The sequence below is a fragment of the Pseudopipra pipra genome, chromosome W (genome assembly GCF_036250125.1).
Source record: "Pseudopipra pipra isolate bDixPip1 chromosome W, bDixPip1.hap1, whole genome shotgun sequence".
Lineage (NCBI taxonomy): Eukaryota > Metazoa > Chordata > Aves > Passeriformes > Pipridae > Pseudopipra > Pseudopipra pipra.
In genome coordinates, this window is record NC_087580.1 from 3,892,591 (window position 1) to 3,916,926 (window position 24,336).

The window sequence follows — 24,336 nt, forward strand, 5'->3', positions numbered from 1 at the left end:
AACATACTTTGACCCCTAAAGAAGGCAAATCAGCCTTTTTCCCAACGTTCATTACATAACAAGAAAACACTACATTTTAGTAGATGTCATGTTTGCTTTATCCTTAGAATGCAACTTTAGGAATTAAGAGATGGGCATCTGGCAGCTTGCCAAGGTCAACCGAACACACCCCCCCCCCCCCCCCCCCCCCCACTATTCCAAACACTACATCCTGCACAAGCGGGACATGGAAGAACAAACTTACTAATAAAATCCCATTGTTTCCTTGCACAATCATGAGAACAGGCTTCAATAATATTTTTGGGGGGAGAAACAACCCCTTTATTTATAAGTACTAATTCAACTAAATTAATTGTAAATCAATTACAAGTACTAATAATAAAAATTGCAACAGCGACATTATGAAGGTATTAAGTGTGACAGGTTTTAATCTTCTGTTCAGCTTCAAAATTTTCCCCCTAAAATTCATGACACACTAGGTTGGGGGGTTTTTGTACCTCTGAAGTAAGAATGCAAGATTCAAACTGGAGAAGATATGATACTTTTATACTGAGCCTTAATACTTTTTAGACATTTTCAAGTTATCTATAAAAAAACCTTGATGAGTTTGTGGGGAAGGTAACCCACATTTTTAATAAGTTAATACACATATACATATTATACCAGCAAATAAAATACAATCTAGCTACTGTAATACAACTTATATAAAAATATCTGATTTTTACAGCCTTTCAAGGCAAAAGTCAGAGAAGAAATTTCAACCCACAGTAAAGGACAAGATAAATTTCATTTATTGACCTAACTAATAAACTAATTATTTATTACAAAGTACTTTAGTTTACAAGTGCAAATTTATAAAATAAAAATTAACTTCTAAGAAACAGAAGTTTTATGAACATTAGTAGCTGCCATTAAATATATTGATTTCTACATATAAATGTCAGTGCCTGAATATCAGTCTTCCTCTCTTCCATGTGTATTCTCAGTTATACACATTTTATTGGCACTTGTTAATATATCACTCCCTTTGGACCCACAAACATCAGTCAGGTTAAAACATTGGTGTCCCAAATATGTTTCACTGCATTCACAAAGTCCATTATCTTTTTTTTTTAAAATATGAACTTTAGCCTCATATTGTATTTTTCACCTAACAGTGCTTTAGCAAGGGAATTAAAACAATTACCCTCATTTTAGCAACGAGGATCTAAACTACAAAGGAAATCTTTAAACTTCAAATGTTTTCAGTTTCACTAACCATTTAAACTCAAGGAACTCACAAGTTCAAAGGCGTGGACGCAAACTTACCAACTAGCCTCTTGGTTTGCGCAGCAAACTCTTTACTCTGTTCTGTCCACCTCTCTTTTTCACCTGCTAAGCCACTTATAAGACTTGAGGCAGTTTGCATTTTATGTCGGCAACGCTCAGCATCTTCCAGCAAAGTCTAGAGAAAACCATACACCAAGAAAAATGGTTTACAGTCATGTATCTGATAGGCCAGAAGGATCTCTATATCTAATAAAAACAGTCAATAAACGACAGCTTAAAAATATATTCTCAAACATTTATATCACCATGCAGAGAAGGAGGGAAAGTCAGATAGAAAAAATATATCAGGACAAATTATCAACATCTGTCAGAAACAAGATTCAACTTCTGAATATTTCTGTTCTTAACTTTCATTTTGGCCTAGCTGTTAAATAATATGTAAAATTCCTGATACCTATTAATTCTGGGGTATTATACCCAGAATTTCAAATTATACACAAATATACCTTTTCAGGAGGTAGGAGGGAAGAGGGGAGATGATTAGTGGCAAAAGAGAGAGGTAGGAATCAAAGAGACAGTATCCAAAAAATACCTCTCTCTTATCTGCTGTCCATCAACATCCTATTCAAGGAATAACAGTGAAATTGAAAGAATGTATTAAGTATTCCTTAAAATAAGGGTAGAAACTACTTTTCTGTGAAGAGCAACTCACCTGTTTTTCTCTCATTGCAGTCTCATACTCTGCCTGCACAATATCTAATTCTTCTTGCTTGGCTCCCAGTTCTTCTTGAGCTTTCTGCAGATCCAGCATAGCAGTGTTTAGGCGATTCTCCTGAATTGCTAAATTAGCCTATGGAGCATACAAGCATAAAAGTGTATTCACACATAGAGAATGCCAAAGCTCTTGTTATAATGTATTTCAAAAAGTTTTCCTGTACTGCATTTCCAAATAAAATTCTTCTTTAGAGATTTTATCATTCAGCAAAACTTATTATTTGAATTTTACAACATGCTAACTTCCTATTGCAGATAGCTGCAGTTAAGCAACTGGTTTAACAACAATTATAAAAAAATAATTAAAAAAATTTCTGGGAATACCAGTCATTCTTCATCTGACACAAAAGTTAGTCTGACCTAGCTTGCAGAAGAGACTGACGCCACTAGAAGCCTATTCGATATCTTCAACCAATATGCTTTGTCTAACTACAAATCTTACTTCCCTCTTGGTCTTTGCTATTGTAAATACAAGCTATTCTGTGTTAGAATCATGCTTGACCATGTTCTTCCTGACTTTCATTCTAAATATTTGGGCCTGTTTTTCTCTAAATAACACTGATGAACAGTCTCTGTACAGTCTGCTTATGAACTGAGATCTGGAACATTAAAAGAACCAGATCGAGGGGTTTTTTTCCTACTTAATCCCTAATTAAAGTAAAGCAACTGCAGTATTGAATTTAACAAGATGACAAATGTTTCAACCCCATTCAGAAGGTGTCCAGAAGCATAAAACTGCACAATCTCTTTCATAGTTTTGACGACTTAAAAGTGCAAGTACATTTAAAATAGATTTTATTGCAGAATTCCAATGTTCAAGAGAATCATTTCCTAGAGAGACAAGCACCAGCTCAAATAAAGCAGATGGCATTTCCAGCAGATTAAATTCTCAAGTGCAAACAGGTGGGAGGAGAAGGAGAAAAGAGTGTTTGTGAGTGACTAACAGACATACCTTTAAGGGTAATACTTCTCTGTTGATGGAAAAAAATACAGCCATAGCTTTGGTCCATGAGCAAAGGCCAGCAACATTCCCACATACTCTCTTAGCTGTCTCAATGTTGTAGTCCGCCATTTCAAAATAAGGGCTCAAAAGTTCTACCACTTCTTCATTAATTGTGTCCTTTGGAAATTGCTAAAGAAAAATTTAAAGAGTGTAATGCATATAATGTATGTGTGGAACACACAGAACACTATGAAGATCATAAGTGTTACTGACACAACTAATACGAAGGTCTTTGTCTCATGCATCTTTGAGAACTTTACAAAGTCATTCAACTCTGTTCTATATTCTTACAAAATGGAAAAGTTTGCCTTCATTTATGATCTTTGCTATCTTACACTCACTATTACCATTACACAGCTAATTGTTGATATAAAATATCACTAATATCCTGCTGGAAGTTTCCTTTTGCTTAAGACAGAATAAGTGCCTTAGCAATCTTCAAAAAGAAAAGGAAATGCTTAGCTCTGGTTCATAAACATACATTCCACAAAACAGCCAGCTATCTTATCCTTAAATTACTTTATCTCATTAGTGGAATGTACTTCAATTTAAAGAATTTATTTTGACTCGCTCTTTTCTCCAAAAAACATATTTTCCATTTTTCCTTCTCAAAAGCTCTCAGTTTTCTCCCTCAAATTTATTTGCAAGGTATAATGAAAGTCTATTATTGACGAACTTGAAAAATAGCTATTCCCTGAAGCACAAACAGGTTTAGTTATGCACAAGCAAAATGAAAGGTTGAAGCCCTTCAGTAAATCAAAAATCCTTACAAGTAAATGCAATGTGAATATTACATAAATAACATCTATGGCACTACCAACCATACAAAGCTGGTCAAGCCTGATTTCCCACTAGATCAATGACAGATTAAGGAAACTCAAAAAGCAGAAATCAGTGATGATAACATCCAGTGGGGTAGGACAAGGTACCATTTATTCCAACTAGATGAACTGTAATATTATTAGTTTAAGTTATGAAAATGGATTTGTTTAGTAGTTTCTCTTTCCATTTTCCTAGACCCATGCTATGGACATGAAACCCCCAAAATTTAAAAAATTCTGGTTGCGTTCACCCTAATAATCAACTATTCTTTTGCAAGCCAGTGCAGAAGTTGTAATGTTGAAAATTAATGAAAAGTTAGATAAGAGAAAAAAAGATATTTTCTATCAGCTTTACTGAAACAGATAAGTAATGGCTATTCAAACTAAATGCTTAAAGCTTTGAATCATTTGTCATTGAAAGTAATTTCATTGCCTTATTTAGGAAAAACTACAATTGACTTATGACACGACTTTGCCAGAAGGATTCAAATTTATTTCATTATGACATACTTATTTTTAAGCCCTTAACATTTCAGATCTATTGTGTGTGTGATTTCCCTTGCACATTTGTTCTCCTATGAACACCAGAGAAAACACTGTCCCTTATTTTCCTATATTAGAAAAAAGTATATGAAAAAGAAGGTTGCACAAGCACCTGTAGGTTCTGCAAGAAGTTCCCTGCTGTCATAAGTTTCAGAGATTCTTGCCACGATGGGACAGTACAGCGTTTTTCCTGATCAATTTTCACACTGTTCACTTTACGCTGGAAGAGCAGTAACACACAGTCCATGATACGCATGATGAGGTGGGGAGGTCGTCCCAGTGTGCGCACAGTGGCAATATCTGTAGGTTTTATTGTCTGTGAATTTAAAACAAAAGGTAAAGCAATTACTGTTATTGTTTATTCAGTAAGACAGAGCACAAGCTCACCAACAGTATTAATCCATGGGAGAAAAATAATTACTTATACTTATATTTACTTTTACCTCTAAAAAGCATGAAGCTAGGACTCTCCAACCAGATTTTCCCTACTAACTCCTATCAACTACTAGGAAACCTCAGCACAGCAGCACCTAATAACCTAAAACTACCATGTATGGTTTGGACAAAGTGAAGAGCAAAACAGAAACATCTTGACATTTTACCAATTTTTTTTCAAATGTATACATATTGACCAGGAACTGAGTCTAGAAAGGAAAATACATTCTGTTGACATCTAGCAAATGAAGGTGAATTAAGGAAACCAGTGAGAAGGCCTGATATATGTATAGATTTTCACCTTCTGATCCATCTTACTGGGAACATTCCTGGTGTAGAAGCAGGCCTGTGAGAAAAATACATTATAATAATGTATGAAAACCTAGGCCCTACTAATTAAGGACAAGTAAGCCTAGGGTGCAAGTCTAATACTGTAACTCACAACCCTACTGTAGTCACGATTCAGAAAGGATTATGAGACAAGTCTACTGAAGGTGTCTTCTTAGAGAAGAATCAATTAGAGCAGTAGAGCTTAACTGCACCACATACAGAGCAAAAAACACTGAACAGTAGTAACTGCTGATGGGCAGACACACTCTAGAACAGGTACAACTCTGATTAGAAGCACTGCTTATCCACAGGCAGTTTAATCGGTTCAAGAACATTACAGTGGCAAACAGTAAGCAACAGGTTCTGACACCTTGCTTCTAGCCTAGCACACGCCTTACTGGGAATTCATGAAAGAAGATTTTAATTACTTGTGTCTATACTTCAGTAAAGGGATTGTAAATTATTGCAGATTATCCTCCTGATGGCCTTATGTTTCCCCTTATGTTTTGCTGCTCATTGGGTTCAGTGTGCACCAAATAATTCAGCAGAGTTTTTCCAGATATCTGCGTGGGAACTTTAACCAGTGTTTCTTAGTGACTGTTAGGAAATTCAGCCCAACCTTTTTTGCTAGCATCCAAATTGTGGCATTTAATTTCTATTTATTTATTTACTTACTTATAATTGTGCATTTATTTTTATTGCAGGGAAAAGTGCATCTAACTTTTATTGAACTTTGACAATTCTTACTCAAACTTTAAAAAAACTAATCTCATTATATGTTTAGAAATGCTTATAAGCTGTTCTGTACCTACCTGTCTCTTAGCATAGCATTTACCAATCCTAAAATATGTAAAAAATTGAGTGAAATAGCTAACCGCAATTTTTTTTTTTCCATCTGGGTAGTGACCTTTATATTTATCAAATATTTTAATAGGCTTTTGTCCAAACTACAAGCAGAATTCTACTATTGGAATCCCTAGATGGAAATTTGCAAACCTGTAATGATTATGAGATTCGTTTTTTGAAAGATGCAGACTCATACAGAGAATTTTCTTGCTTAAGGGAGTTTCTGAATGAATGAAAGAATGCATGCTGAGAACACATATATACATGCTGATAGGCTTGCTTTCACGATAGTTTGCCGTTCCCCTTTAGACACAAGTAAAGCAACTTATAGAAAATGCAAGAATTTCAAAATTAAGCCCAAATACCTTTGCCCATTGTGAAGTCTCACAATAATGCTAGTGTAGCTTTTTTTATAATTGGATTTTCATTTATTAGCACCCTACATTTCAAGAAGAGCAGTATTGTTTTGGTTCAGTAATTTTACTCAAAGTCAGAAAGTAAACTATAATAAGATGCAGGACCAAATACAGAACACTGGTGCTCTCTTTATACCTCAGACACTGACCAGTTAACATTGTTTGGGGCTTTTTCACTTGTCAGGATTCTTGGCCACCACTGGGTTAATTGTTTTGTTGTTGCTTTTTTAACCTTTTTCCTGTAGCTAAGTATCAGGATCTTAGGATCTGCTCTTATTCCACTCTTACCAGCTGTCATGTCATCAGCCAGCATTTTGACTTTTCCACTCTGCCCTTTAAGAATCAGTCAGAGATTGTTAAACATCTCTCCCTCAAAGTGGTCATACATTTAGAAGATCCATGAAAACTTTTCTATATTAGATTCTCATGGCATTCCTTCAAATCAGTCTTTAACCGTCACAACTGCTGGCAGCCTCTAAAGTGGAAAGGGAAACCTTCCAGTAAATCTACATAACAACTTTTATTTATTGTTTTGAGGTTTTTTTCTTCTGAGGTTTTTTCTTCATTCTTCTGTTTCTTGAGATACCAGGTCCCTGCTAGCCTCTGATAGGTATACTTCAAATTCCACTACTGCTGCTCACAGAAAAATGCCTTGAGGAACATTCTCATACAGTCAGCTGAACAAGCATTAAAAGAAAATATTACAAAAGATCAGCTAACATTAATCTTTGTTCATCTTAAAGATATGGACAAAGTGTTATCATTCTATTAGAAAAGCTTTACAAAAAGAGTATTTTGAAAGAAATGAAGTCCCATGGTGAATGCTAGAAATATTGGTAATGCCACAATTCGTAGGAAAAAATAATTATTTTTTTAAGACAAAAAATAGTGGACCAGCAAACCTATTCAAAATGCAATTTATTTGTGAAAACTTAAAATAGGAGGTTTAGATTTGGATGGAATTATAACTGGTTTTACATGGAAAGCACTTCTTCACTCTTTGCACACAAGCTGTTTAATAACAATATCGACATTCAGATACTGGTCTAATATCAACCTAAAACACATCATATATCAATTACAGTTTCAAATAAAAGTTAAAACTTGCCCTTGTCTGAAAATTGCTTATTTGCAGTTTGGTACTTGCGAAAAAAAGGAAAACAAAACTGAACCTAAACAGCCTCAAAATATGTATGTTTATTTGCATACATTTTCTGTCAAATGAAGAGCTATGCAATGCATCTGCAATCTTATATTTCAAAGACACCCGTCTTCTTAGTAGTAAAATAGTGTTATACATGGTCTAAATACTAACCTGTAAGGCTGCTTCTGCCTCTTCCAAAGCAGGCTTAGCAGCTTCTAACTTCTCTTCAGCAATGGCTTTGTCAACTGAGATACTGTCTACAATAGCTTGAGCTTTGTCTTTCACTTTCTGAACTTCACCCTTCACGTTCTCAGCAGCCTGTGCTTTTACTGTAACTTCTTTCAATACCTAGAATGTGAGTAAACCCATATGCCAAATATTAAAAAAAAACCTAGTTAAAAGAATGTATTAATTTTTCTTGTAAAATTGTATCAGGTCAATTCCAAAACCAGAAAAATCAAACAAGATAACTTTCTCAAAGATCCCTTTTTTCCAACACTTCACTTTACTTGACGGATCTTTTCAAAATAGAAGAAATAAAAGGAGAAAAAAAAAATCAAACAGCAGTACATTTTGAAGGCTGTACATACCATGTCAGCTTTTTCATTGGCAATTTGAAGTTCCTTTTCTTTTATCTCCAGCTCTCTGCTTAGAGCAGCCACTGACTCAGAGGCCTCTTTCAGTTTTTCCAGTCCAGTATTTATTCTGGAGTTAAAAAACAAAATGAGAAGCACCTAAATCCCTATATAATTGACACTCCATTTTCCAAATTATTCCATCTATAGAATGAATCGCATCAATCTGAATGAACAGTAGCAAAAGATGTTTTACACCAAAAATAAAAGTTGGACAGGAACTTTCACAAAAGTACCTAGTGTCTTCAGAATCAATAAAGTGAACAATAAAGTACATGAATAGTCTGTAGCTTGAAATTTTACTGTATGTCTTTATCATTGCATAAAAATCCTATATGTTGGTTCCATATATGTCCCTGTCCCTGTTGAGCTCCAAGCTGACACTCAAAGGACTGAGTTCTATACAACAGAAAGCATTTTCACTAAAATTCTGAGAACTATATCAAATTGCTATTTCTTCTTTGAAGAGGATACTGAAAAGAAACCAAAACAACCAAACAAGAGTAACAGAAAAACAGTATTGCAATAAGACTTCTCTAATTGAGCACTAAAATGCCTCTTCAACAGTGCTTTTTTTCTATCAAAAAGTAAGTCTTCACTTGGGACTTTTCAGGCAAGTTTAAGTGGCCTCTACAGAGACTGCTATTGCAAAGGCTAAGCAGTACTTGGACAGCTGAACAAATACAGGTGAACAGACAAAGTTTAGCACCTGCCATACCATGCAACTAAGGTACAAAGGTTAAGTGACTCAAATTGGCATACACGAACTAACCTGGTACACGCAAAGGTAGAAAACAGGACCAGACCCCACTGTTTTACAAGTCTTCACTCATAAGGTAACTACAGATTTCTAACTCAAATTGATTTTGGAACCAAAGAATGTTTCAAAATGAAATAAATAGTCTTTCTTAAAGGTTTCCAGCTCTTTTTACAATCTTTCAAAATTGAGAAGACCATTTTTCTTAAGGGTGATACCAATTGATACAGTAAATGTTAATTTTACATTATAATTGAGTGTTTTTAACATGACGATATATCTGCAAATAGATCTCATTATTTTAATAAAGCACCTGAAAAGAGGAATGAGTGTATCAAAATCACTTTAATAATCTACAATTATTAAAAAAAACCCAAAAAACTCAGCAGTCTGAGTGAGGCCCTATGATCACAAAACCAAAACCACCAAAGGTATTTCTTATATGTTCATATCAGGAGGACACAACTGTTCAGTAAGAAAATAAAAGTTGCTCTCTGGTAAATTAAATGCTATTGTGAATATATTATAAAATTACATGTAGATCTTTGTTGACGGCTGGAGTTCAGGAACACACGCAGACGATCAATATGATCAGTGATGTCCAACTTATTATTTAACTGACTTAACTTTTATACAGTTTAGTTTCTCCCGGGTACATGCTTACAACAAGGTGATTGGATAGCTCAGTCTGCGCACGCATCTCACACCTTCAGTTCATTGGATCTGAAGCTCTGTCCATGCGGTCTGAGATCATTTTTGCCACCCAAAGTCCCTCCTATGGATCAGCCTTTAGGGTCTTTCTGAGATCCTACAGGTGTTTCTTTATATCTAGTTTTCCCACAACTTTCTACTATAAACATACTATTTTCTCATACCTTATAACTATGTGAGTTTATACTTGTTATCTGTGTGTTTATAGTTTCACACAGTCTGTAAGAATAAACATCACAAAGCTTGCAACTTCCATAGTAATGTCAAGCAAGGCCTACAGAAATGCAGGAGAAATTGCTCACACAGTCTTGCTCTCCCAACAGATGTTTTCTTTTACTCACTAAAAATACATGGGAATAATTTATATTCACCTCTTTTCCCACCACCCTAATTTTCTATACACTGCTACTCTTTTTCCCTCTCCAAATACATATAGTCTTTAACTTATATGGCAAGAGTAACTATAATACTTGATCAAGTTATACTTTTACACAATATTAGGAATTAAAAAAAACACCTTTCTGCTGTGCAAGGAGACGAGCCATGCATTGAAATGAGACATCAGAATACACCTACCTGGGGAAGGAAACTACAGAAAGGCAGTAGTAAACTGATTAGTTTACCTATTTGCTAATGTTTGTACTTCAGCATGTTTTTCTTTGTATGTGGTTTTATATCCCTGAATAAAGGACAGGTAGGATTTGGGAGTCACATGTGTAGAACGTCTGTATCTTTGAAAGTAATCAGAACATTTTTCTGCCACTCCATCCTGGAATGAGCCCATACACTGCACAATTTCCCTCTTTATATCAGCAGTGCAGTCCATATCAAATGAGGACAGGAAATGTTCAGATACTTGAGAGAGAAAGAAAACCTAAATGTAAGTAAGTATTCAGGAAAACAGCTTACAAAAAAGGCCTCTGGCCTTTTGGTCTTAGTAGCCCTCCAAAAGAGCCTTTTGGAGGCCCCAAACTGTCCTGTCCCAGAACTTGTAGGGGTTCCCCACTGCTCTGATCCTTTCAGGAGAAAAGGGCAGGAACTCTCCACAGCTCTCTTGGCAGGGCATGAAGGACACTGGCAGGGAGCGGTCCCGGAGCAGATTCCCTCTGTGGGGCAGGGATCTCCGCAGCTGGTCTGGGGACACCACAGACTATGAGGACGCTTCAGAGAGAAGAACTGGTCCTCCAAGTCGTGGCCGTGGTCCTAGGGATAGCACAGCTGCAAGGCCTTCCAAGAGGATCTGCCGGTGGGCTCCCGCTCCCAGGGCTGCTCAGGAGCAAACCTTGCTGAGGCAGAGGGAGCCAAGCAGATCTGTGCGGGGAACTTACAACCTTGGCAGCCGGTTTGTGCAGTACACAGACTGTGACCGCTCACTGCAGAAGAGAAAGAGGGAGAGAACAAGTCCTCCACGTTGTGACCAAGTCTTAGTGAATACTGCAGTTCCAGGGCCCTCCAAAGCCAGCCCCAAGCAGGCTCTCATGCTCCGGGCTGCTCGGGAGCAAACCCGACAGAGGCAGAGAGAGCAGAGAAGATCAACATGGCGGGGTTGTGATTGCCACAGCCAGTTTGGGCAGCACACAGACTACCGCCCTTCAGAGAAGAAGAGGAGGGTTTCCACGCCCCAGAGATTCACGTCAGACAAGCATTCAGGGCACTCTGGCAATGATGGCGTTGGATTATGGCCCTGGTTCAAGCAGAACGGAAGACTAGCACTGCGTTTATTAGCCAAGGCATCCTTGTTTTCGACACGCCTTCTCAGACCTGAGTGAATGATTTAGCTAAGTAGATGATAGTTACAATAATATAGAAATATCATTAGAAATATAGAAATATATATAGAAATATAGAATAAATATATAGAAATATATATAGAAATATAGAATATATATATAGAAATAGATATAGAAATATAGAAATATATACAGAAATATAATATAGAAATATAGAAATATATATAGAAATACAGAATATATATATAGAAATATATATAGAAATATAGAAATATATATAGAAATATAATATAGAAGTAATATTTTATAATACATTATTACATGTTATATATCTTCAGCAATAGATAGTAATAGTATAATAAATATTATTAAAATAATAAAATAGTAAATACTAAAATACTTTAAGCAGAGTTATTTATTCCACCTTGTAGATAATTATAGCTAGAAACATAGTGCAGTATTTGGAAGCAGTGTTGAAGCAATTATATTAAAGCTAAGAAAACAAATATTAAGTAGAGATTGTGCAGCACACAGACTACCGCCCTTCAGAGAAGAAGAGGAGGGTTTCCACGCCCCAGAGATTCACGTCAGACAAGCATTCAGGGCACTCTGGCAATGATGGCGTTGGATTATGGCCCTGGCTCAAGCAGAACGGAAGACTAGCACTGCGTTTATTAGCCAAGGCATCCTTGTTTTCGACACGCCTTCTCAGACCTGAGTGAATGATTTAGCAAAGAAGATGAGAGTTATAATAATATAGAAATATTATTAGAAATATAGACATATATATGGAAATATAGAATATATAGAGTGAGAAGTATATATAGAAATATAGAAATATATATAGAAATATCATATAGAAATATAGAGAGAAGTAATACTTTGTAATACATTATTACATGTTATATATATTCAGCAATAGATAGTAATGTTACAAGAAATATTATTAAAATAATAAAATAAGAAATACTAAAATACTGTAATCAGAATTATTTATTCCACGTTGTAGACAATTATAGCTACAAACATCTCAGCCTCGGCCATATCAATCAACAGAACTGGTCTACTCTGGCCTCAAATCGGGAGGCCTGGAGACACACCATCTCTAACGCTGCTGTTTCCTTTGAGAACGCACGCAGAATCACTCTCGAGGAGAAAAGACAAGGCAGAAAGAATCATGTCTTGCAGAATATACCACCTAGGGAGTCTTTCTGCTGTGCCTTTTGCAATCGGATATGTCTCTCTCGCATTGGCCTCCTAAGCCACCAGCGTGCTCGTAACAAATGTGGATAGAGCCTTCTGAAATCTTCGTTCGAGAAGCCCAGCCACGATGATGTGTTTAAGACGGGTGTTCCATAATTTAGTGTTCTCACTGAAACCATGCAAATCGTGCGCCACTCGCTCACTTCCCACTCCTCCTTTCCTTCCCACTCCCCCTCCATCCTGAGGCAGGCTGGACGGGACAATTGGAGGCACAAAAGGTAAAGATCGCAGGCTGAGATAAGAACAACTTACTGGAAACGGCAATGAAATAAGAAAACAGTGCAGCAACAGAACAGTAACAGAAACAATACTAATAACAGAGTGTACAAGGGAGGCAAATGACTCACACATGATTGCTCACCAGTTGGTGCCCAACTTTGCCACCACGCACACAACCTGGAAGAGACCCCTTCCCCCATCCTTGACAAAATGAGGAATAACCTCTATGTCCTGGCTGTGCCCCCTCCTGGATACTGCCCAAATTAACACTGTCCTGACCAGAAGCAGGACAATCACCTTCAGGATGTGCAGCACAGCTTTCGGGTCTGCACCGGAGGCACTGGATCCCTCCATGCCAGGGAGGGCAGACATCAGAGATGAGCAGACTTTGGAAATCCCTCACCTCTCACTCCGGCCCATTTTTTCTCATTTTATGGGATGGAAGAATACATACCCAACTCCTCCCAGTGTCCTTCTCACTGGAAATCCCCTGAGCTTTGATTCCTTTGCTGACATGCTGCTTCCTCTGGGAAAAGCAGCCAGAAAACCCAAGGCCATTGCTTTGAGGGAAGGGCTTTCTTAGAACACTTTTCCTGAAGTGCACCCAGGAAGGCTGGGCTGCAGCAGCACATGGCCCCCATGGCTTTGCTACATCTCATCCAGAACACCTGGAAGCCCTTCTCTCACCATCCAGCCGCTCCCCTGCCCTGTCTTCCCCACCCCACAGGCATGCTGCCGAGGAGTTAACAAACTTCACAGTTCAATCCTGATATCCCACTGCTGACTGGGATGGGGGGAGACCAGGGGCACTTTTGGCCCCCATCAGCACCAGCTCTTGGGACAGCCAGGCTCTCTCCTGACATGTGGGCTCATCTCTGCAGCTTTGCTGTCCTCCACAGGGCGTTGGCTGAAAAAAATCATCTTCTAGAAAAGATATATGACACCAGCCCAGGGGTCAGCAGCACCACATGAGAGCTTGGCAAGATGCCCTGAGGACAGCCAGGCCAGGCAGAGAGAGGTGGAAGGACCACAGGGGCTCTCTGAAGCAGCCACGTTGTACAACAGAGACAATGAGGCTAAATAAACACTGGGCTGAAAGATGATCGTGCTCTTACAAGGGAAATTTACAGCTGCTGTACAGGCCTGGGGCTCTTGCTGGAAAGCTTCAGTCTCTGGGCTCCCGGTGCCCAAAGGCATTGCAGATAACTCCTTCTCAAGCAATGGCAGGGAGCAGGGTGGAGAAGTCAAGGATGAGGCAGATCAGAAAGACTGGGGCAGCACAAAGAGATCTACAAGGGAGAGAGACAGCATCTGAAAGGCACTCCTTGCTGACCTAGGAGCTGGTGCCGTGGGCTCTACAACTGCTGCCTGCAGTCAGCTTGGAAGCTCTGGCAGTTTTAACAGGAGGTTTGTCTGCAAACAAGATGCAGAGACGTTACGATGATGGATGCGGGTATATTCCTGACCTAGGCTCTCCAGAGGGAGATTCGCTGTCTCCTCATGGGCCATAGAGGCTTTTAATATGGGATGAACTTCACTTGGTCTCCCCAAGCTCATGTCCAACCTGTTCCATGGCCTCTGACTGCGATGTGCTGTCCACCTAGCTTCATCCCCCCTCACAACCCTGGGGACTCCTTGGAGATGAAGGGCTGCTGTGCCAGCACCTACTGCTCCAGGAAGGGAGTGCAAGGGGAAGATGCTACACTCGCAGGGGCAAAGAAGGTTCATTTTGCCATGGGATCCCAGGAGGTCACCATGCACATCGTCAATGGGGTCTGAAAAAAGAAAACTTACAGATGTTGAGGCAGCTGAGCTCATCAAGCACATGTAGAAAAGCTCCTGATTTCAGTATGGCTGGCTCTTTTGAAATGCCCCAGGAAGGAAGATTTGGTCTCAGGCATCATCAGCCCCATTGGCCAGTGTTACGACCCGCCCCAGGAAAAGGGGAGAGGGGGGTAACTCAGGTTCCATCAAAAATTCCTTTGGGGTGGATTACAGCGAAATGACACTAAATAATCGGTGTATGAAAACATATATGGATAAGATTTATTTTAACAATTTTGAATCAGTAGGTAAGTGAACATTTTTGGGTGCTGTAACCTTTCTAGGGAGGAGAAAAATGCATAGGGGAGAGAAAGACAGGGTGAGAGTAAGGGAGAGCAAGAAAAAAAAGAAGATGAGATAATCACTGCCCACTGGATCCAGTGATGTCTTGATCCGCAGGTGGTGGGGGGAGAAGGAAAAGCAAAAACCCCACCAAACCCCCAAGTCACCAGTCAAAATTCATATACTTAGCACCTCCCCCAGGGCGGGGAGCCGTCCCCATAGGTTGGTGTCCCCCTTTTTTGGCGCAGAGTCCATGAGGAGGGCGTGGTAAACTCAGCTCTTCCCGCCTTTTCGGGGCTTGACATCTTCTGCACTGAAGGAGGGGGATGGGCCCAGTTGCCCACCAGAAAGTCAAAAGCCTGTAGAAGTCTCCCAGAATGCATAAATCATTAACTGTTCCAGTCTCTGACACCACCCCGTGATTTATGCAGTCAATGATTTTTTCTCTTCTCTGTGAATCTTCTTTGTGGGTGGTGCTTCTCGGATAGTGGACAGGAAGACAGAAGAGTAAAGGAAAGGAAGAGATTGCCCCAATGCACTGCAATTCTCCTCTCTCAGAAAAAAACAACTTTATAATAAAATAGTAAGCTAATTTGTATTAGCTACTCTCTCTCCACCCCGTGAGTAATCAGGGTGAGTAATAGGCTACAATCAAATTTCTTAACATTAATAAGGTTACAAACATATATACATACTTGAAATTATACATCAAAAACATTGAGTTACTTGGGAGCTGGTAAAAGGCTTTCTTATGTTCTCTTTGGGCCTAAATTTAGTTCTATTTGTTAAATTTAACCAAATATGAAATTCAATGCCTCTCAAGGCAGAAGGCTAATGTATATAATACATATTTGTATGATTTCAAATATGCATGAATACTTGTACTAACTCCCAGGTTATATTTGGTTGAGTTTAGATATTTAAAAAGACAAAATAAACTTGGCAATAATTAAACTAACAATAAATCTCAGGAAAACTACACAAACAAGTTAACAATCCTTAATACAAGTAATTTTGGGAGTAGGGGAACACAAACACAATGTTTGTGGTAGGTTTTTACATATTGCAAAATTATTAGGATCATGACATTTTTAAGATAAAACACATGCAAACAACCAATGTGGGAAAAAAAAAACCCAAACCAGTATAACTCTTCAGTTCTGTTGTCACTTCATGTTGTCATAGGATAATGAGAACTAATGGCAGCAGCGGTAGAAGGCTTTATCGGTCTCATGTGGTGTGATCTCTCCTGCTGGTAGGTTTCTGCAAAAGGAACAAATCTGGCCCATTGTGGCCTGATTGCTAAAAAGAAGGAAGAATCCATCGAGTGTTTATTGGATGGTCCTTCCCGTGAGCATCTGTGGCTCCCCATGTGTGAGGGTTAACCGGGGTTTTCAGAGTGAGTGGCACCTGTCCCACAGAGGGTAGATTTACTGATACAGGCTGGCCTGGATAACTGAGTGGTTTTACAGGATCTTTACTTTTGTTTTCCCTCAGTAGAATGGTGGGAGGTTCAGGGCAGAATGCTGTAATTCGAGGGCAACCATTTATTGCCCATCGGCTCTTGATTTTGATTACTGCATCAGAAACTCTGGAGGCCCACTCAGGGTTATGAGGTTTTATGGGTCGCTTTAGGAGCCCATTGGTACCTTCCACAATACCATTTGCTTGTGGATAATATGGAGTGTGGAAGGTCCATTGAATTCCCTCTTCTCAGGCCCATTCTTGTACCACCCCGGCAGTGAAATGGCTCCCATTGTCTGATTGGATAGACTTTGGTTTGGGTAGATAACTGAACCACAGTTTTAGAGTTTTCACAGTATTCTCTCCCTGGCTCGTCGCACAGCTTCAGCCAGGGTTAGTCCTGATATTATCTCTACCCCAACCAGGATGTATTGTTTCCATAAGAAATTCGGAAAGGACCCATGTAGTCTACCTGCCAGGTATCCCACAGTCCCTTGTTATCCCTCAGGTGCAGGGGTGGATCTTTCAGTGGATCATGATCTTTCAACCTGGTGTGGCACAGACTACAGGCAGAGATCACTGTGTTGCACAGCTCCCTGGTAACTGGCCACCCTCTACTGATTGCTTCTTTGAACAGATCTCTGTTTCCTGAGTGGTCTCTTTTTATGTGTAACCATTCTAACAGACATTCCCATTTTTGTCCCTCTCCCTCCGTTGTTATCTTAGCTCACCGTGTCAGTGAGTCTACTTGATTGTTTAACAGCTGAGCAGGGTTGTTATCTGTTTGGTGTGCACCAACCCATCCCACAAGGAATGTTTTTTGTTTCAGAGAACCGGGACTGCCTTTGTTTTCCCAACTCAGCCTTGGCTCCTGCCGGCTCTGTGTGCCCTGGGAAGGTGTTGTCTCAAGGACTTGCACAGCTGAGAATCCCCCAAACTCCCCCCAGGCAGTCACAGCCTTTTTCTAACCCTCTTCCTTTCCCCAGGGCTGGTTTTTGTTCCCTCTTTCCTGTCCCAGCCTTTGCTCCCTCCTCTTGTCGCTGCTCCAACCTCCCACATCAGGAACATTTTCCCACCTGGTTCATGGTTTTTCCTAAATTCTTTCCCTGCTCAGCCTTTCCCTGGCCATGCACTATTCCCCAAGGCAAAGGTCAAAATTCACAGGTTCAGCAAAGCAAAACTGACCCCACCAGAGCCATTTGTGGAATATTTGGAAGGAAAGAACCCAAAGAAACAGGACAAGCATCCACTGGCACAGAATGTGGATGCTGCTGGGGGGGCACTGGCAGCTGCAAAGAGTTTCCACACTTATTAAAACTCTCTGTAAACACTGACATCAACAAATTCTGGTTACTAGCAGCCCAAGCACCTGGCATTTCCTCCATAGGTAAATATTCTCTAGGTAAGAACCTTCTGCCTGTGTCTGCAAAGGAAGAACTGAAAGGATCATTTTTGCCACCCAAACACTTGATTTTTCAATAAGGTTTAGTTGATGCAGAGCTTTTTACTGTCCCCAGCACCCAAATTCCTCCTGCCCCAGGCTGCAGTTTTGGGCATTTTGGAGAGAAAAACAGGTGGGGGAGGAAGAGGAGGAGAAAAGAGACCTAGTGGGGAACAACAGAGGAACTTAACATGGAAAATACTCCCAAAGACACTGGGTTTGTGGAAAATAAGGATTTTTGTGTCCCAAAGAGCAGTTCAAAACTATTGCAGACCAATATAGTTGTGGCCTTTTTTTTTTTGCTGCCCAGGGAAGGGCAATGAGTCCCCAAGTGGCCGTGGGAGTGATTGAAAGGGGCTTTTCTGTAGTGACCAAAGGAGAGGGAATCCAACCAGTCACCAGGAATTTCCACTTTTTGTCTGCAAATCCAAGAGTAATTCAGCCCTGACCTGAGGGGTCCCTGCAAGGAGACACCTGGGGGTCACGGGGATCCCAAAGTGGGACCCCCAGGCTGGGCTGGGCTGGAGGGGGAGGCCCAGGGGAGATGGAGCAGGACGGGCAGGAGAAAGCTGCTTCTTCTTGCTCCTCTTAGTCTCACCTCCTCCTTCCCCCTCCCAAATTCCCTCTGGATCTGGCACAGCAATCTTGGGAAGAGAAAACTGAGCTCAAAGCAAAACTTGCTTCATCCTGGGCCAGCCCAGCCCCCACACCCCCGATGTGGCTCAACACCCCCATCCCGGTCCATCCCACACCCCCATCCCAGTATATTCCCAGCCCGGTCCATCCCACAGCCCCATCCCAGTATATTCCCATCCCGGTCCATCCCACACCCCCATCCCAGTATATTCCCAGCCCGGTCCATCCCACATCCCCATCCCAGTATATTCCCAGCCCGGTCCATCCCACACCCCCATCCCAGTATATTCCCAGCCCGGTCCATCCCAGCCCGGGTCTGTCTTTCAGTCCCAGCCCGGCTCGGCTTGGCAGGGACTCCAAGCCCCTCCCGTGCCAGCCCTGCCCCAGCAGGGCCATGTGGCAGCAGCCGATGCGGCTGCAAGGCCGGTCCCCCCCGGGCGGGAGCAGTGGCGGGCCCGGGGCAGCCAAAGGGGTCGGAGCGAGAGGAGCCGGGACGAGGCAGCGCTGCTGCGGCAGCGGCTCCTTCCGAGCCCGCCGGGGCTGGGCGGGAAGGAGGAGCCCGCGGGCAGCCGCTCCCTGCGCGGGCCCTGCGGAGGGGACAGGGCGGGACGAACCCGCCGGACCCCCCTCCCGCCCCCTCCAGCCGCGCCGGGGCCGCGCCCGAGCTCCGCCACCGCCTCCCCGAGTGCCCGCCCGGCTTGGCCCAGAATCCCAGCGCCCTGTGCTGAACCGGCCGCGGTTTACGGGAAACAGCCCTGGCGATGTGCCCGGAGCCGCTGCTTTAGGAGTCCCAGCCCTGGCGATGTGCCCGGGCTGGCGGCAGTCTGTCCCAGTCTGTCCCAGTCCATCCCAGTCTGTCCCAGTCCATCCCAGTCCATCCCAGTCCCTTCCCAGCAGCCGCCGCCGTTTCCCGGGTCCTGCCCCCCCCGCCCCCCCAAGATGCTGACGGGGGTCGGGGCTCCGTCTTTGGCTTCGTCTCCCTGGGCTGGGGCTCGGTCTCCGCCCGCGGGAGGAGCTGAGGGGGGTCCCCGGGGGTCGTGTGTCCCCCCCGGAGCGTGTGTGCCCCCCCGGGACCCCCATCCCGCTGTCCCCCTCTTTTCTCTCCCCACGGAGCTCCTGCCCCAGCTCCCGCTCCCCCCTGGCAGGGGCTTTGGGAGCCCCCCTTTGCCTCGACCCCGGGACCCCTGCGGGGGGCAGTGGGGGCTGCCCAGGGCGGGCACTGGCCCAGGGCGATCGCCCCCCGCCCCCGCGGCATCCGCTGATCGCGGCGCTTCCCCCGCTTTGGCCCCAAAGCGGCGCCTTTAAGGCCGAGTTTAAGCGCAGGGCCCGCGAGTTCAGCTCGGCCCGGCCCGGGGGTCCCGCCGCTCGGGCCCGTCCAGGGGGCCCGGGGGTGGCGGGGGGACCCGGGGCGGTGCCGGGAGGGGTCCCGAAGGGGATCCCGGGGCATTCCCGGCAATTCCCCCGGGCCCGCCCCCCGCGCTCCCTCGGCCACTTTCGCTTTCGCGTCTCCCGAACTGCGCCCAGCGGGGCCAGCGGAGCAGCGCGATGGCTCCAGCGCTGGGGCTGGGGGCGCTCCTGGCGCTCCTGGGGGTCTTGGCGGTCTCGGGGGGGCAGCCCGAGGGTAAGTGGGACCCCCGGAACGGGCAACTCCTCAGCCTTTATTCCCGGGCACCGGCACTTCCCTGAACCTCCATTTCCGGGCACCGGGACCCCCCTGCACCCTCTCCCTCGGCACCGGGACCCCCTGAATCCCGATTGCTGGGCACGGGAACCCCCTGAGCCCCCATTCCCGGAAGGAGACCCCCCTGAACACCCATTCCCTTGCACGGGGACCCCCTGAACTTCCATTTCCGGGTACTGGGACCCCCCCTGCACCCTTCTCATCAGCACGGGGACCCCCTTAAACCTCCTTATCCGGCACCGGGACCCCCCAGTTTCCATTCCTGGGCACCGAGACCCCCCTGAACAGCCATTCTCGGGCACGGAAACCCCCGTCAACCTCCATTTTTGGGCACTGGGACCCCCCCTGAACCTCCATTACCGGGAAGAGGACCCCTCTGAACCCTCATTCCCGGGCATCGGGACCCCCTTGAAACCCCATTACCGGGCACGAGAATCCCCCCCCCCTCCATTTCCGGGCGCTTGTACCCCCCTGCACCCCCTCCCGCAGCACTGGGAGCACCCTAAAGCCCCTTATCTGGCACTAGGACCCCCTGAACCCCCATTCCTGGACACAGAGACCCCCTGGACACCCATTCCTGGGCACTGGGAACCCCCCTGAACACCCATTGCAGGCACAAAGATCCCACTGCACCCCCTTATCCAAAACAGGAACACCCTGGAACCCCTATTCTGGGCACTGGGACCCCCCTGAACGCCCTTATCCTGTACCGGGACCACTCTGAACCCCCTTTTCCTGCACCAGGACCCCCTGAACCCCCATCCCCGGCTCCAGGACCCCTCTGAACCCCCTTATCCTCAACAAATACCCCCCTGTGCCCCTTTGCCTGCCAATCCTGCCTCTCCCAGCCCCCTGATCCTCCCTTTTCCTTGACCCTGGGACCCCCTGGACCCCCATTCCTGCCTTTCCCAGCCCCCAGCCCCCACTTTCCTCAACACCAGGGACCACTGGACCCCCCTGGATCCCCTATCCCGCCTCTCCCAGTCCAAGTCCCCTCTTTCCTTGAACCTTGGACCCTTCCCAGCTCTCCCAGTTCAACTTCCTTGACCCTTGGACCCCCCAAACCCTCCAATCTCTGTGACCCCTCAAGTTCTCCACTCCCTGTGCTTCCTGCAGGGGGGTCCCAGGCACCGGGAATGCCCTCGACTGCAATTCCTGGGCACCAAGACCCCCCCTGGACCCTCTTATCCTGCACCAACACCCCCCTGTACCCCCTTTCCTGGCTATCCTGCGTCTCCCAGATCCGAGATCCCCCTTTTCCTTGACCCCGAGACCCTATGGACCCCCCATTCCTGCCTTTCCCAGACACCAAGACCCCATTGTCCTCAACACTGGGACCCCCTGGCCCCCGCTTTCCTGGGCACAGGGACCCCTGGATTCCCCCTCCTACACCCTCCTTTCCTTGGCCCTGGGATCCCCAAACCCCCTTCCCGGCTCTCCCAGCTCTCCCAGTTCCCCCTTTCCTTGACTCATGACCCCCCCAGACCCCTCAAATCTCCGTGTCCCCCCAGTTCTCCACTCCCTGCGTTACCTGGATGTGGCGGTGACGGAGCCCAGCCCAAGGATCCCTCAATTCCTGTCCATGGGATATGTGGATGGGATCCCCTTCACGCGCTACAACAGCGAGCGGGACTGGCTGGAGCCGCTGACGCCGTGGATGGCGGCCGGAGCCGAGCCGGGATATTGGGATAGACAGACCCAGATCAATGAGAGGAACCGGTTCATTGATGCCGACAACCTGGAGATAGCACAGGGCTGGTACAACTGGAGTGGGGGTGAGTGGGGGGAGCCGGGGAAAGGGGGGATGTGTGGGGCTGGGATGGGATGTGTGGGACTGGGATGGGATGTGTGGAGCTGGGATGGGGATCCATGGCGCTCCAAAGGCTGGGATGAGGCTCTGTGAGTCTCCATCAGACTCTGGGGCTCCATAGGGCTGGAATGGGGCTCGGTGGGGCTGGGACACAATTCCAGGGTCTCCATAGATCCGATCCCACCCCCAGGTCTCCACACAGTGCAGCAGCTTTCTGGCTGTGACCTCCTGTCTGACGGTAGTGTCCGCAGAACCCTTCGGTACGGCATTGATGGGCAGGATTTCATCTCCTTCTCCCCGGAGACCGGGACCTTCGTGGCGGCCGATGGAGCTGCCCAGATCATCCAGAGGAAATGGAAATCTGAAGGGTATGAGGCTCTTCAGCACAAGCTAGCACAGAGCTGTGTGGAATGGCTCCAGAAATACATCGGATACGGGCGGGAGGCACTGGAGCGCAAAGGTGAGGGAGACAGAATTCGCATGGGAATGTGGCATTTGGGAATGTGGGATTTGGAAGGGTGGAACTTAGGAACGTGGGAATTCCCATGAGAATTCCATGGATGAATCTGAGTCATCCAACTCCCATGGGAATTCCATGCATGGATCCCACTGTTGTCCCATTCCAGTGGGAATTCTGTGGATGGATCTCATTACCATCCCATTCCCTTGGGAATTCCATGGATGGATCTCACCTTTATCCCATTCCAGATCCCCCCAATGTCCACGTGTCCGGGAAAGAGGAACACGGGATCCTGACGTTGTCCTGCCACGCGTACGGATTCTACCCCGGGATGATCGGGATCAACTGGCTGAAGGGGGATGAAGTGCGGGATCAGGAGACGGAGTGGGGCGGGATTGTTCCCAACAGCGACGGCACCTTCCACAGCTGGGCCAGGATCGAGGCGCTGCCGGGGGAGCGGGAGCAGTACCGGTGCCGGGTGGAGCACGCCGGAATGCCGGAGCCCGGGATCTTCGCCTGGGGTGAGGCTGGGAACGGGCAATGTGTGAACTGGGGGTTTGGGAAGGAGGAATTTGGGAGTGTGGGACAGCGGGATGGGGGTAACCCTCTCCCTCCTCACCCTCCTGCCCTTCCCAGAGCTGGAATCCATCTGGAATTCCAGCCCGGTGTTGGTAGCTGTGTCCGTCATCGCTGCCATCATCATCATCATCGGCCTCGTGGGAGTCGGTGTCTGGAAGCTCCGATCCGGTAACTCCTGGGATGGGGGTCGGGAAGGGGCACAGATCCGCCCGGCAGCATTCCGGGGATCCTGTGCCACGGGTGCTGATCCCGCTTTCTTTCCATAGGGAAGAGGGAGGGGAATGGATACGACCCCGCGCCCACCAGTGAGTCCCAGCAGCGTGTGTGGATCCAGATCCTCTGGGCAGGGATCCCCGGATGGATGCCGGGATTCCAGAGGGGAATGGGGGCCTAATGGCTGGAGCGGGATTGGAAGGGGATTCCAGCTCAGGGCAGGATTCCAGAGTGGGCTCAGGTGGAATTGTGGACTGGGATCAGGGCTGGATTCTGGAGTAGGATTGAGGTGGGATGGACAGAGCAGGATCAGGTGGGATTCCGGAGCAGTTCCTACTCTCCCTGGGCTCCACAGCCGGCTCCATCCCCTGGGATGGGAACAGGGACAAGGTGACTCCTTTCCCCGCTCTTATCCCAGCAGGAATCACAGCCTGAGTGATCCTGGAGCTGGATCCACCCCTTCCCTCTCCCTGTGGAAAGGCAGGAGCTGCTGGCAGAGCTCATCCCGCTGCTCCCACCCACCCCGGCCCCCCTGCGGCTCTTCCCGATGGATCAACTTCCTGCTTTTTCCCGTGTGAAACCCAGGACCACAATTATTCCTGAGGCTTTAATTTGGGTGTGAAAATCTTGGTCCTTTGTTTGGGGGCTTTTGGGGTTTGTCCGGGACCGGACAGAGCGGGAGCTGATTTTGGCCACCTCGTCCTCTTTTCCTGAGAGGAAGTTTTTTCCCCACGGGACACCTTGTGGAGAGCGACCGAGAGAGAGAGAGAGAGAGAGAGAGAGAGAGAGAGAGAGAGAGAGAGAGAGCCCGACCCATCTGGGAGCGACTCCTTCACTGCTGGCTGCGAGCACACGGGGCTGCGAGAGCTTTGAACTGCTGGGACAGTTTCTCCCCCCCCACCTGGGGATTTGGGACTTTGTTTTGTTTCTTCTGAAAGTTTTTGGTTGCACCATTTGTTGTTTATTCAGATTTTGTTAATAAAAAGCTGCTTCTTTTCCTTTTCCACATTTCCACCTGAAGTCTCTTAATTTCTAAGTTGGAATCTTGTT

The 24,336-nt window shown here is 45.3% G+C and overlaps 2 protein-coding genes across 7 annotated transcripts in view; one reads left to right on the forward strand and one right to left on the reverse strand.

Moving 5' to 3' along the window:
* LOC135404795 (dynein axonemal heavy chain 5-like) overlaps positions 1–13,250 on the reverse strand; it is a 39,471-nt gene extending 26,221 nt beyond the window's left edge. The window contains exons 1-7 of the mRNA XM_064639528.1: positions 13,176–13,250; positions 8,172–8,315; positions 7,753–7,929; positions 4,523–4,726; positions 2,996–3,175; positions 1,982–2,119; positions 1,309–1,444 (exon numbers count right to left, since the gene is read on the reverse strand). Of these exons, the coding sequence (XP_064495598.1) occupies positions 1,309–1,444; positions 1,982–2,119; positions 2,996–3,175; positions 4,523–4,726; positions 7,753–7,929; positions 8,172–8,315; positions 13,176–13,250 (1,054 nt within the window). The remainder of the gene's footprint in view (positions 1–1,308; positions 1,445–1,981; positions 2,120–2,995; positions 3,176–4,522; positions 4,727–7,752; positions 7,930–8,171; positions 8,316–13,175) is intronic.
* A 6,504-nt stretch (positions 13,251–19,754) lies between these two features.
* LOC135404429 (class I histocompatibility antigen, F10 alpha chain-like) lies at positions 19,755–23,926 on the forward strand. Of its 6 annotated transcripts, none has more exons than XM_064639172.1 (7): positions 19,760–20,164; positions 21,736–21,999; positions 22,225–22,494; positions 22,743–23,015; positions 23,131–23,241; positions 23,340–23,378; positions 23,705–23,926. In XM_064639172.1, exons 1-7 carry the CDS (start codon positions 20,089–20,091, stop codon positions 23,719–23,721), a joined length of 1,050 nt encoding a protein of 349 aa, XP_064495242.1. In that variant the 5' UTR covers positions 19,760–20,088; the 3' UTR covers positions 23,722–23,926. The 6 variants fall into 6 exon arrangements, with proteins under 6 accessions (XP_064495241.1, XP_064495242.1, XP_064495243.1 ...); XM_064639173.1 differs by having other exon boundaries at positions 23,708–23,926; XM_064639171.1 differs by lacking the exon at positions 23,705–23,926 and having other exon boundaries at positions 19,755–20,164; positions 23,340–23,573.
* Positions 23,927–24,336: the final 410 nt, after the last annotated feature.